This window comes from Protopterus annectens, chromosome 6.part0, assembly GCF_019279795.1.
Source record: "Protopterus annectens isolate FY-2018-M chromosome 6.part0, PAN1.0, whole genome shotgun sequence".
NCBI classification, from domain to species: Eukaryota; Metazoa; Chordata; order Ceratodontiformes; family Protopteridae; genus Protopterus; species Protopterus annectens.
In genome coordinates, this window is record NC_056737.1 from 1,825,172,356 (window position 1) to 1,825,186,570 (window position 14,215).

The 14,215-nt window shown below is 41.9% G+C and overlaps 2 protein-coding genes across 6 annotated transcripts in view; one reads left to right on the forward strand and one right to left on the reverse strand.

The window, feature by feature from the left end:
* Positions 1-9,593, reverse strand: part of PMS1 (PMS1 homolog 1, mismatch repair system component) — a 2,357,833-nt gene extending 2,348,240 nt beyond the window's left edge. The window contains exon 1 of the mRNA XM_044075169.1: positions 9,500-9,593. The gene's annotated coding sequence lies outside the window, so the exon portion shown is untranslated. The remainder of the gene's footprint in view (positions 1-9,499) is intronic.
* A 55-nt stretch (positions 9,594-9,648) lies between these two features.
* ORMDL1 (ORMDL sphingolipid biosynthesis regulator 1) overlaps positions 9,649-14,215 on the forward strand; it is a 354,980-nt gene continuing 350,413 nt past the window's right edge. For 2 of the 5 annotated variants that reach the window (XM_044075173.1, XM_044075174.1), the window contains exon 1: positions 9,675-9,784. Coding sequence is in view for 1 of the 5 variants with exons in the window: in XM_044075170.1 (XP_043931105.1) it covers positions 10,214-10,235 (22 nt within the window). In the remaining 4 variants the exon portion in view is untranslated. Of the gene's footprint in view, positions 9,785-10,197; positions 10,236-14,215 lie in introns of those variants that run through there. The other 3 variants (XM_044075175.1, XM_044075172.1, XM_044075170.1) reach the window with 3 other exon arrangements.

The following is a 14,215-nucleotide window of genomic DNA, read 5'->3' on the forward strand; positions in this document are numbered from 1 at the left end:
AATATAAGCCTATTTTTGGTGGTAATCCAATGCTAGTAGTACAAGATACACATGAAAATAATGATAGGAATATAGTAAGATATGTGACCACATTAATGCTAACACAAAAGAAGTATGTGATATTATAGAAAAAAACTGGATAATTTTATTAGCAATGCCAGAATTAAAGGATTTGATAGGTCCAAAACCAAAATTTGCTTTTAGGAATGAGGAGACATTAAAACAAATGCTGTGCTGTAAAGATTTTAAGAACAAGGATATAATATCTCATTGTAAAAAAGGAACATATAAATGCTTTAATCTTTTTAAACATATTATGGATTTTAGTGCACATACATTTAAATTTAGGGGTATAAATGTAGTAAGTATGAATCCAAGAGGGGGTGATGTAAATAATGAACTTGAACGGAGAGAATACGAATGGATTGTTAGGTTGCAGGCAGTCTCACCACCAGGTCTAAATAGTACTGTTAATTTAAAGCCAATATTGGTAAAAAGACAGAGAGATAGTATTTGATGAAAATTTTTTATATCTGTTCTATGTTTTATGTATAGGTCTATTATTCATGTATATGGTTTTGTATTTTCTCATGCCTTGACATTTTATAGTATTTATATACAATGGAAGTTGAGATTAGTCATTACTAATTTTAATTGTTAAAAAATGAACAGGAATTGGTAGGCTGGCTGAATCATGGGATTTTAATTGAACCTCTATTTAAAACTTGAAAAATTCACTGTTTTTATATGCTGATGAAGGGTGGATAGCCCGAAAGCTTCTTATTAAATCTTAGCGTTTTTAGTGATTCGTGTGTTGTTTTATAAGCTCTGCAGTTTGATAAAGAGTTTTTTAGTAGACTTATAAGAGCCCCAGAACCATTAGCCTAGTAATCTCCTACGATCATATGATCTTTATCTTATCTTCCTATATCCTAGATTTTGAACATTTCTTTATAGTAACAAATATTCTTACATAAAACCCAATAAACTATGCATACTGATGACAATGCACTGTATATATATATATATATATATATATATATATATATATATATATATATATATATATCTGTATTTAAAAAATGCATTCATATATAACCAATGTAACTGTTATTTTTAATCGAAACAGTTTGTAAATGGTGTAACTGAAATCAAGGATATCTGAATAATGAACTGTTGCTCATAAATGAAATTAACTGTAAATGATGTTTGTACAACGGAGCTTTTCTTCCAGGCCTCTGCTGAAGAAGGGCACTGCTCTGTCAGACTTTCCTGGTAAACAAATGCCAATAAAAATACATAAATAGGTTGCCAATGATATAAAGAGAAGTTATGTCTTACCATAACGTTCCATCTGTGTTGTAGATCTTTGTTCATTCATTACAGATAGGACCTCGGTTCCCTCCTCGGAACCGATACGGCCATTTCCCAGCTTGAGCAAGCCAAAAACTTTCAGCTAAGACCTTCCCATAATGCCCCTCTCCTAGTTACTCCAGATCGAATTTGCCCACCCTAGATAAAACATGTAGTAATAGAAAAATTGTAGGAGGCTCTACCTGAGCAAATACCCTAACCAGGAGTTCCTCAACTCCACTAGAAGTCCAGGCAGGGGGAAGGCGGGCAGGAAGTAATGAATGAACAAAGATCCAGAACACAGATGGAATGTTATGGTAAGACAATAACTTCTTTATCTGATGTTGTAAATCTTTGTTCATTCATTACAGATAGGACCAAGTCCCCAGCTACTTGAGTCCGTGGTGGCCCTAAGGAAGGATATTCCTGAGCACCATAGAACCAAAAGATGCTCATCCCCCGGAGGCCAAATCCAATTTGTAATAAGATATAAAAATATGAGGTCTTGCCCAAGTGGCTGCTGCGCATATATCATCCACAGAGGCTCTGGAATGAAAAGCTACAGAAGTAGCCATAGATCTGGTAGAATGAGCCTTTATTCTGGAAGGTAAGGATAGCTTATTCTGTTGGTAGATAAAGGTAATGATGTTTCTAAGCCAAGAGGATAAAGTCACTTTGGAAACAGGTGTATCCAATCTGGGTCCTGCACAGGCCACAAACAATTGATCTGTTTTCCTGAAAGATTTAGTCCTGTCCAAATAACAACAAAGCTGCTGATGCACATCAAGGGTGTGCAAAAGGTACTCCCCTCTATTAGAATGCTAAGGGAAGAAAACCGGCAGGTCAATAGATTGGGTAAGGGAAAAGCCAGAAATTACCTTGGACAAGAAAGAAGGGTCAGTACGAAGGGACACCCTATCCGTGTGGAAGATCAAGTAAGGACTCTTAACACTCAAGGCCTGCAGCTCAGATACTCTTCTAGCTGAGGTAAGTGCTACTAGAAGTATGGTTTTCCATGACAAAAATTTCAAATCACATGAATCAAAGGGCTCGAATGGAGAACCTGTGAGAGACTGAAGCACCAGAGTCAAGTCCCAGGATTCTAAGGGAGGCTTGACCAGAGGTTTAACATGTAATACCCCCTTCAAAAAGGTCTTGCATAGGCAGTGTGACATAACTGAAGAATTATCAAGACCACTATGAAAATTGGCGATAGCTGCTAAATTTGCAGTGATCATTGAAGCTAAGGCTCCTGCAAGTAAAAGAGTAGTCAGGTACTGTAGAATCATTTGAACAGGCAGAGAGAAAGGGTCTAAGTTCTGGTCTTTGGCCCAAACAGAGAACATAGTCTATTTACTAGAATAAACCTTTCTAGTGGAAGGTTTGTGTGAGGCCAGAAGAATATCACGAACAGGAGATGGGATGTCAGGCAGCCTGGCAATCATTGGAAGTGGAGGAACCAAGCTGTGAGCTTGAGACTGTGCAGGTTCAGATGCCTCCCTGAGGATGAGATAACGGGTCCTGGAAATTATCCAGGATCCATGGGCTGTGAATCAGATGAGGCCATAGAAATGGGAATCAGACTTGACGTGGCCAGTAGGGGGCAATGAGGATCACTTTGCTTCTCAACCTCTGAGCTTTATGGAGACATTTTGGGATGAGGGGAAATGGGAGGGAAAGGCATACAGAAGACCCGGGGGCCAATCATGCGTTACAGCTTCCCTCGGTGGTTCCCCCTGAGGGGGAATCAGGGCAAAATAGCTTCTGCATTTGTAGTTTAGAGGGGAAGCAAACAGGTCGCAGCAAGGCTTGCCCCAGCGCTGGAAGATCCAATCTGCTGCTACAGGGTTGAGGGACCACTCGCAAGGCATCAGGATGTTCCTGCTCAGATTGTCTGCAATAAGGTTGGAACTCCTGGGAATGTGCGTTGCTATAAGAAAGCGGTTGGAAGCCATTGCCCAGTGCCAAATCCTCTTGGCTTCCTGACACAGGGGGTAAGATCTGGTTCCGCCTTGCTTGTTGATATACCAGACAACTGACATGTTGCCTGACTGAATTGCAATGGTCCCTGAGGGTAGGGATGCATGGAACGCTTGCAACGCTAAGAGATCTGCTCTCAGTTCCAGGACATTTATGTGCAAGTTGACCTCCATGGGGGACAAGGTGCCTTGGACAGTCTTACCCTGGAAATGCCCCCCACCCTAACAGTGAAGCGTCCGTGGTCACCGTGGCTGTGGGATGGGGAAGACAGAATGGTCAACACCAAAGATTCGTTTGTGGCTTTATCCACCATAGCATTTCTTCCTTGCAATGGTTTGTAAGGCGTATCATGTGGCTGAGTGGGTGAATTAGCAACGACAAATATGCGGAAAGGAGCCACTGCAGGATTCTCATGTGCAGTCTTGTCAGAGGTACTAACGTAATGCCAGCTACCATGGAGCCTAAGAGTTGCAGTACAAGACATGCTGGTACATAGGTCTGGGGAAGAAGGTCCTGAATTTGGTGTCTTATTTTCAAAAGCCTATGAGGGGGGAGAAAAGCTTGACAGGATGTTGTGTCGAAGACCGCTCCAATAAATTCCAGTGTCTTCGTCGGGGACATTTGAGATTTGTCTTTGTTGATTGTAATCCCCAAGCGGAGAGTGAGAGCTTGCGTGTAAGAGAGGCTGCAGACTAGGAGATTCCTGGTCGGAGTGGAAGGAGGCAATCGGCTAGATAGGGAAACACCTGGAAACCTTGTAGTCGGAGATGAGCTACCACAACTGCCATACATTTGGTGAACACTCGGGGGGGCTATTGAGAGAACGAATGGCAGTGCCCTGAACTGGCAGTGACTGGCTCCCAGACGGACGTGGACAAAACCTCAGAGAGCAGTGATCCATCTTTATGTGGTAGTATGCATCCTAGAGTTCTAAAGAGCACATCCAATTGTCCCTCCCTAGGAAGAGAAAAATGGACTGTATTGTGACCATCCGGAATTTTTGAGGTTTGATAAATTTGTTCAATAGGCTGAGATCCAGGATTGGTCTCCAGTCCCCTGCCTTTTTTGGCACTAAAAAGAATTTCGATTAAAATCCGGATCCTGTCTGGTCTGGTGGGACTGCTGTTACAGGGTTGAGGGACCACTCGCGAGGCATCAGGATGTTCCTGCTCAGATTGTCCGCAATAAGGTTGGAACTCCTGGGAATGTGCGTTGCTATAAGAAAGCTGTTGGAAGCCATTGCCCAGTGCCAAATCCTCTTGGCTTCCTGACACAGGGGGTAAGATCTGGTTCCGCCTTGCTTGTTGATATACCAGACAACTGACATGTTGCCTGACTGAACTGCAATGGTCCCCGAGGGTAGGGATGCATGGAACGCTTGCAACGCTAAGAGAACTGCTCTCAGTTCCAGGACATTTATGTGCAAGTTGACCTCCATGGGGGACAAGGTGCCTTGGACAGTCTTACCCTGGAAATGCCCCCCACCCTAACAGTGAAGCGTCTGTGGTCACCGTGGCTGTGGGATGGGGAAGACAGAATGGTCAACACCAAAGATTCGTTTGTGGCTTTATCCACCATAGCATTTCTTCCTTGCAATGGTTTGTAAGGCGTATCATGTGGTTGAGTGGGTGAGTTAGCAACGACCAATGTGCGGAAAGGAGCCACTGCAGGATTCTCATGTGCAGTCTTGTCAGAGGTACTAACGTAATGCCAGCTACCATGGAGCCTAAGAGTTGCAGTACAAGACATGCTGGTACATAGGTCTGGGGAAGAAGGTCCTGGATTTGGTGTCTTATTTTCAAAAGCCTGTGAGGGGGGAGAAAAGCTTGACAGGATGTTGTGTCGAAGACTGCTCCAATAAATTCCAGTGTCTTCGTTGGGGACATTTGAGATTTGTCTTTGTTGATTGTAATCCCCAAGCGGAGAGCGAGAGCTTGCGTGTAAGAGAGGCTGCAGACTAGGAGATTCCTGGTCGGAGTGGAAGGAGCCAATTGGCGAGATAGGGAAACACCTGGAATCCTTGTAGTCGGAGATGAGCTACCACAACTGCCATACATTTGGTGAACACTCGGGGGGGCTGTCGAGAGAACGAATGGCAGTGCCCTGAACTGGCAGTGATTGGCTCCCAGACGGAAGTGGACAAAACCTCCGAGAGCAGTGATCCATCTTTATGTGGTAGTATGCATCCTGGAGTTCTACAGAGCACATCCAATTGTCCCTCCCTAGGAAGAGAAAAATGGACTGTATTGTGACCATCCGGAATTTTTGAGGTTTGATAAATTTGTTCAATAGGCTGAGATCCAGGATTGGTCTCCAGTCCCCTGCCTTTTTTGGCACTAAAAAGAATTTCGAGTAAAATCCGGATCCTGTCTGGTCTGGTGGGACTGGTTGGATGACTTTTTTTCTTAGCAGCTTTTCTATTTCGAAGGCTGCTAATTCCCTCTGATTGGGTGGTACATCGGGGATTCATTTGACGGGTCTGGGAGTTAAATCAAATGGTATTTGGTAGCCTCTGGATATTATTCTCTGCACCCAAACATCGGTAGTAATAAGATGCCAGGCTGGTAAATGCAGAGAAAAACGATCTCTGGCTGCTTCCAGAAGAAAGTAATTGGGCAGCTGCTCAGGAGCGCTGGTAGGGTCTGCTGGAGAAAGAATCTCTAGCGCTCTGGTTATGCAGACCTCCTCTACCCAGAAAGGAGCGTCTTCCATATGATTTGCCCCCTCTGCCCCGGGGGGATTGTTCACCACGGCTGTCACAAAAAAATCCTTGGAATTTCTTACACCACATTTTTTTCCTCCCTTCGGGTTCCTGCAGTGTTTGAAGATTTTGAGAATGTCTCCGAATGAAACGTCATCTGGGGGAGACCATGGGGACTATTCCCCCTCATCATAATAAGTGTCTTCTGTGATAGATTCTTCCGGGGAATCAAGGTGCTTCCTCTTGTACTTTTTCTTCTGGGGTGGCTCTCCAGTGGGATCTTCTGAGAAGGACTCTGGAAAAGGGGTTCCCTTCAAAGGGGGTTCTTGTGACTCCTGTGCCCGGGGTCCCGAAATAGGTTGGGAGAGGTGCATGCTGGGGGGGGGGGTTCTGACACTGATGTCATTGGTGCTGACTGTGAGCCTTCGGAATGAAGGACCCTCTCCATCACCTGTACAGCAGACCCACTCAAGGAGGGATGGGAGCCCAGAACCAGGAGGGACAACCTCGGAACCGGGGTCACACCCTGCCCTGAAGAGCCCAACTCTAGTTGAGGAGTTCCAAGAGAACTGGAAGCCGTTGGAACCATGGGCATAGACAGTGCCAGCGAGAAAATAGGCGCCGGACTAGGTACCAAGGTCCGAACGGTCCAAGAACCACTCCGAGAAAGCATCGGCTCCATCAGAGCCGATGCAGCAAGGGTGGTCAGTGCCGACAATGGAAACACTGATGGAGCCGAGACAGTATGTACCGAAGTGGACATCGGTACCGAGATCATGGTGAATGCTGGAGGATGATAAACAGGGGAAGATGTGGCAAAAGATTCAGAGCCAGGAGGGACGTCTAGCTGGAATGGGCAATCCACTAGCTGCCAGAAGCGGGTCCACAACCCACACTAAGTCTACTTCAGAAAAACTCCTAATGGATCTAAAGGAGGCTGCTGAAGGGGAATCAGGTCTTTCTAGAAAGGGGCTAAACCTCTGCCCCAAAAAAGGGTTGTAAGTTGGAGAATATCTTGTCCTTGGCAGATATTCGAGTTTTGGAGCCAATGGAGCCAAAGAAACTGTCGGCACTGTGGCTGGGGATGGTGCCAAAGCATGTACAGTCATTGGAACTGATGTGGGATCCAAGGACGGCACCGAAGTCAGTGGTGTCAAAATTGGAACCGAAATAGTAGTGAATATCATGGTCAGCACTGAGGGAGAGGACACAGAGCCTGGTGCCGAAGAGGTCTGCTCTGAGGGTGCCGGGGAATCCCGAAGCCGACTCAGTTCCGTGACTGACAGAGATGCAGGAACCGAGTAACTCCATTTTTCCTTATATTTTTTGGTCTTTGGAGGGGGTGAGACCTCTGACCCAGATAGAGCCTCCAAAAAAGGTGTCTTGAGTAAACCTTTTAAAATAAGTTTATTCTTACGTTCTGCTAGTGTCCGATTACTAAAACTAGCACAAATGTCACAGTCAGCTTTAATATGATCCACACCCAAACAGTAGACACAAAAAAAGTGTATCTGAGTTAGGCATCTTACGTCCACATTTGTCACACTGTTTAATCCCGACTTAGCTTTGTCTGACATGGCAAGGCAACAAGGCTATCCTAGGGAGAAATACCAGTGATCTTATTAAAAAAAAAAATACCACTAGTAAAAAGGAAAGGCCTGGCAAAGACAGGAGAGAGGAACAGTACCAAAAAAAGGTAAAAAATTAAATTACCAAGGAAAATGGTAGGAAATAGGCTTAGGTTATAGGCGACAGTGAAAAAAGGCTAAATTGGCTAAAAATTAAATAATTTTGAAGAGACACTGTCTTAAAATTAACAATTTTCTACTTAGCTTTGAGAGAGATGGCTAACACGTCTAACTAGGAACGTGGCAAACGAGATCTGGAGTAACTAGGAGAGGGGCATTATGGCTAGGTCTTAGCTGAGAGTTTTTGGCTTGCGCAAGCTGGGAAACAGCCGTATCGGTTCCAATGACAGAACCGAGGTCCTATCTGTAATGAATGAACAAAGATTTACAACATCAGATCAGACTTTAAGCTATTGGTAAGATAACAAACAGCAACACCATCTAATATCCAATTAATACAACAAAAAGATACATTAAAAATGTTATAAATGAAACAAATGGGGCAGAACACAATCCTATATCTTGGAAACCACATCTCTTCTTCTGATGGAATTTGTACATATACCCATTTCTAATCATAGCTCTCAAACACCTTACAGTCTGCACTGGAATTTTGCACTATTCTTCAGAATAGGGTATTTTTTTGCCAAAACAATGAGAATTACAACTATCATATAATCATTTTCCTTAGCCAAATTGTTTTGAGAACGAGGCAGGCAGTCATTCATTCCAACTGCGTGACTTTTACAATTTAGAATTAGGTGTTCTTGCATAGGGACACATTCCCATCAACCAAATCAGTTAAATGGAAAACTATAATGTAAGGGGAGTAGCCACCACTTTAACCACTCTGCCTCTTTAAAACATCCTAGATGGGGAGAGAGCACAGGGACACCTTCCCCCTTTTAAACAGAATTACTGCAAAGTAATGTGTTAATATGTTGGCAATAAGTAAGGCACATTTCTTATGTTTTCTTGTCTTTTTCAGGGGATAGCTGTAGCAAAATAATGACAGAATTGCTGCCACTAAACAGTTAAATGAGTATTCTGACATTATCATAGTACAAACTCTTAATGTGCAATTTCATTATGAATAAAAGCTTTCAAATTCATTCTTCTGTTTATGCGTGTCATGCACATAGCCATCTCATATTACTCAAAACAAGTAGATTTTTTTAGTTCCACTCCACTTCTAAATATACGCAGTTCTACAATACAAGTACAGCACACTTTTACTTTATTTTATGTGTACTTTGCTCATTTATAATTGGGCTATATGACGGGCAAGGGTATGATTGTGAGAATGTGTACAAATTTCCCAGGAGGGGATGAATCAAAATCTGGAGACAGACATCATACCTGTCAAGTGTACATCATTTGTAGGGTTGCCATCTTTTCAAATCGCCAAAGTGGGACATTTTTGGGACAAACGTAAGATTTTACAGGCCGACACATACCCACGGTCAGTACAAAGGATAGAACTTAACTTTTTTGCCTAAATAATAGCTTATTCTTGCAGCATTTTAGTTGCTTATTCCGTTTCTTATAACACTTAGGTATTTTAGATACAGAATAACTGTTTTGTGCAACTATTACATACAATATAAGACATAATTATGTCCCACAATCTCAGGGCATTGCCATTTTTAATATTTTTGTCAAGACACAACTGCCCAAAAAGAGACTGTCCCTCGCAAAGTGGGACAGGTGGTAATCCTACTAATTTGGGGTCTTAAAAAGTTAATGTTCCTCGAAGTTCCACATTGAAAGTGTATATATAAGAGCTGCAGTGATAAGTAACGGATACAATCACAAACACTATTCTCCTTTAAGTTACCTCAGCCCGCTGTCTGAAAACTCCGTTACTGTAGCAATTTCCAAGTCCAGAACCTCACACTAGTCGGTAATGCGGCAGCGAACCGGAAGCCCGTCAAACCAAAAACTACCACCCACAATTTGCCGATTGGCTACATCGACCGCCATTCGTTGTAGATGCGGACCCTTCCGGCGTGTAAGCTCCGAACTATATCACAGAGAAAGGTCTGGATTCCAAAGTGTAGAGGGTATATTGATTGTTTTGACTGAGAAGTTGTCCGGTCTTTGGATTGTTTAATTTGTTTGGGTGAGTTTTTTTCACCGTCTCAGGCTAGGGGGCTGAGCTACAGAGTAGGTGGTAGCATTAACTGCCTGTAGTTGACTGTTGCCATTGTACAATGTGAATTGATGATTATTTTGTTTACAGTATTTAGCGAGAACTGAAGCTTCATAAGTAAGAGATGAGACATGAAGACTCTTTGACTGTCTTGTCTTTGTAATCCTTGTTTTCCTCTGATAACCGATCGAGTATTGAAGAGGAACCGTGTTCAATAGTTTCTATTTAATATGTGCTATTTTTGTGTATCGTTTTAGACAGAATAGGTAGAGCGTGTGTCGGAAGTAAATGTGGTTGACCCCGAACATTCTGAGCAACATGTTTCTGTATCTTTGGGTGGTGCTATAGTAGTTCACCCGGAATTTTATCATGTTTTAACGAAGTTTGCATGACTGTGAGATGTGGATTTTTCCCATTAGAGGTGGGGGGTTGTTGCTAGCATGTTTTTATTTTATTTATTTTTTTAAGATGCAGAGGAAGCAGGTAACGTGATTAAACACTAACAGTTTTGTCTGTCTTACTGATATTTTCCAGGCAGCCTATGTATGTTTCGCTGGTTTAAAGTCTAGCTAGTTACTTACAGCTGTTTTTATCGCTTCCGTTATCTGTCATTGTTGGGCATGGATGTTAAGAATTATACCCGAACTGAACAGTCTCTAATTTCTATTTTTGTAGTAGGATGTATCCTACATCCTATCTGTACGCATGACGAGGCGCTGTCATTTTATTTTAAGCTTTCTACCCACATATAAATGTATTACCTCACCGCGCAGAAATTGTGGATGTTTTGGATTTGAATCCCAAAGCATCGGTAATAGAAGGCTCTCTCTACCTTTGTTCGTGTTGGTCACCCCCTCCCCGAAAGATTGCATTTTATATGCCGTTCTTTGATATTTTAAAGTAAATGTGTAATACTGTATTACTTTATGCAAGCAGCAGAGACTGAACTTGGCACTTAATTTTGTATGTACGTCTGGAGTGAAGTTTCAGCAGGTGTCACTCGTGCTTAGTTGTTCTACCACACGTGGTGGATGACGTGTGTTTTGCTTTAGAACTGTTAAGAAGTGTTTATTTATAACTTTGAAAGGGAGACTTATGAAGTAGTCGAGCGTTCTAGCAAACGTGGTACAAGTTTTCTTGTAGTCCGTTCTGGCGTGTATGCCTAAGTCGTATTTCTAGGTAAATGTTTGTAAACGAGTTGCGTCTAGACCTGCTTCTCCATCCTCTTGGCTGTAGAAGTTTGGACAAGCCCTAAAATATCGGGTATACTTCCTCAACTGTCCCTGCTTTTAACTCAGTCCCTGTTAATCCCTACTAAAACTAGTGACCTTTGGTTGAAAAGGTGGTGCATTACACTTGACGAATAATGACAATAATTAAGAGTTATAAACTTTTTTTACTTCAGAAAACGTGTATGAATTTACATGCTCTTATTTTGTCAATGTTTCAAGTTAATAGCACTAATATTTTTGTCCCTGAGTTTTTTTCTTTACTTGTCCTCGATACAGTTGAAATATGTACCCACTTGTTTGAGAGGTCTGGCAACGGGGTTGCAATTTCCCCAAAATATTTTGAATAAAATACAGTAACATTTAAAATTGTCATTGGGGGTATTTGTCCCCACATTCCCACGGAATTAATTTGAGTTATGTCAGTATGTTGTTATATGTTTGGAAAATGAGCAGTATCAACTTGCATGTTTCACAAGTTTCTTAACCTGGTCATGTCCATATTTTTTGCCTCCTAGTTTTGATCTGTTCCTCATAAAATTTGTGGCTTTGGGCAAATCATCAAGGACTAAAGTCTGACAGACATGTTGAATTGTGGTCTTCTAATCATTCCGAAAATGCATGGCGATGTAAAACTTGCTGTTCTAGTGACTTTCTAAGTTTATAAGAGCAATATCTAAAAAGTTTTTCCTTGATTTGGGGCTTTGTTCTTCTGTTATTTTTTGCTTTGACCAGATTTTGTATGCTAAGATCAAATACTGCTGCTGAGTTGCGGTTATTCTGTTTTATGTTGTTGAACATCTAGTGGTTACACTTTCTTGGAAATGTACCCTGCAAGCAGAATTATTGTATCCTGCAGTGTGGTAAACATAAGTGAGAGAAGGCTTGGTATCAAGTCTGATACAATTCTACTTGTTAAGTAGCAACTGAAACGTACCGAGTTGGTAGATTATCCACTTTTTGTTGGTTTATTGGTGCAGAGGCTAAGGTATTGCCTTTGTGTCCGTAATCTGACCTTGGGGAAGAAGGAAACTGACCATTTTGCTGTGGTGGGTATCATAGGGTCATATAAAGTTACTAGGCTAATGGCCCTAGGGAGGTTGCAAGCCTAACTATAAGTTCTACCTTTTATTTCAGCAATCGGCACCTATCGCTGATTACCCTGGGACACCCCTGGGATTCCACCTGTGTCCATGCTGGACAGTGGCTTGGGGTGTTGATTTTTTTGGAGCATAGGCTAAATTCTTGGCTAGGTTTGTAAGGGCCTCGGGGGCAATAGCCTAGTAACTTCCTATGATCACCCCTGTTCAAGAGGGACATAAGTGGAACCTCTCTGGGTGAATTTACCCATCCAGTTGTTCAGATTGTGTTTGAAGAGAGCCAAAACCACAAAAATAATAAAAAAAATCAGAACAAGAAAAACTGGATTTAGCGCTTTCATCTCCCACCGGAGACCGGTAAAGTATCTCCAGGGAATCATATAGCAATAACCCACGCCTGGGTGTGGGTAATGCTGGATTTACCCACGGTTGGCGTGGTTTGGTCCCGAGGCGGCCCGAGGACCAAACAAAGCCAACTGTGGGTAAATACAGCATTACCCACACCCAGAAGTGGGTTATTGCTATTATACCATGACATTATTTAAGAAAAGAAACTATTAATTTTCTTAAATAATGGCATAGTATAATGCCCGTTTACTGCCCTTCTGCAGATGTCTGGCATCCGCGGCAGTTTTGATGTACTGCGCGCCTGCGCAGTACATCAGAGCTGTGGGCAAAAGCAACGGAGAAAGCAAGATCTCCGTGTTTTTTTTTTTTTTTTTTTTTTTTTTTACTGTTTTGCTATGTTAAATGGGTTTAACATAGCGAGACAGCTTTAAAATAAGCAACGGAGATGTCCGTTGCTTATTTTAAAACTGTCTCGCTATGTTAAACCCATTTAACATAGCTACATAAAAAGCAACGGAGATCTTGCTTTCTCCGTTGCTTTTTAAAAACTTGTCTCGCTATGTTAAATGGGTTTAGCATAGAAAAACAGCTTTAAAATAAGCAACGGAGATCTCCGTTGCTTATTTTAAAGCTGTCTCGCTATGCTAAACCCATTTAACAAAGCGAGACAGTGTTTTAAAAGTAGAGTTATACTAATGGAAAAAAGTCCGGGCGACCGGACCTTTTTCCATTAGTATAACTCATTTACAATGTGCACGCTGGCCAATCAGCGTGCACGTTTTGGGGGGGGGTCATGGTATAATATTGTTTAACCAATTTGGAGGTGTATTTATCTTTAATGAATGTTGATACACTGCCTCCTTTAGTTTTCATGCCTTCAGTTTGTGGTCTGAATGTGTGGAAGGCAGTGTAACCCAGTATGGCTGGGGTGCTCTCCACAGCTTTGAACCAAGTCTCTGACTGCACAAATGTCTTGGTGAGAACTGCTTCCAGTGAGTGCAGTTTCTTGTTAAGATTCCTTGCATTTAGCAGCATCTCCTTGAGGTTGTTTTTAGATGGAGTTCATTGGGTATGCCTCTCTTTTTAAGGAAGTGAATAAAAAAGGGGGGGAAAACAGTGGCTTGTCTCAAAACTGTGGGCAGTCCACACTGCCCAGTGTAAATTTGAGAGTTGCTCCATCTTTGTCTCTGTAAATATATTTAATATTCAATTCTGCTTTCAAAAAATTAAAGTGGTAGCTTTATACCTTTTTCAGTATTGTATTAGAGCCAGTTCCATTTTACTATTACACAAATCCATTCTTAAGTTCATTTCAGAGGAAGTAACTTGACAACATATAAGCTGTGGATGCACTTGGTGTTCCATAATGCCTTTATTTTTGCAACCCCCCCCTCCCCCAAAAAAAAAATTGTGGTATCTTGCACACTTATTTCCATGCTGAGGAGGATAATCCCATGTTTTTGACTTTGTCATTTTGTTAGTATTGACTAATAATTAATTGGTACTTGCGTATTATCGCAACCAGGTTTTTCAGGGCAATACTAGTTGGTTCCCAGTCATGAAATATGTTCCAAGAGCCCTTCTAAAACACCTCTTAAAAGAAATGAGCCCAGCACAAGAATTACTGTAAAATATAATTTCCGGATTGCAGAAAGAAAAATTGCTGAAACCTATAAGCAACCGTCACAAAAATACAGCCCTGAGCCTGTCTGTGTAAAATAAAT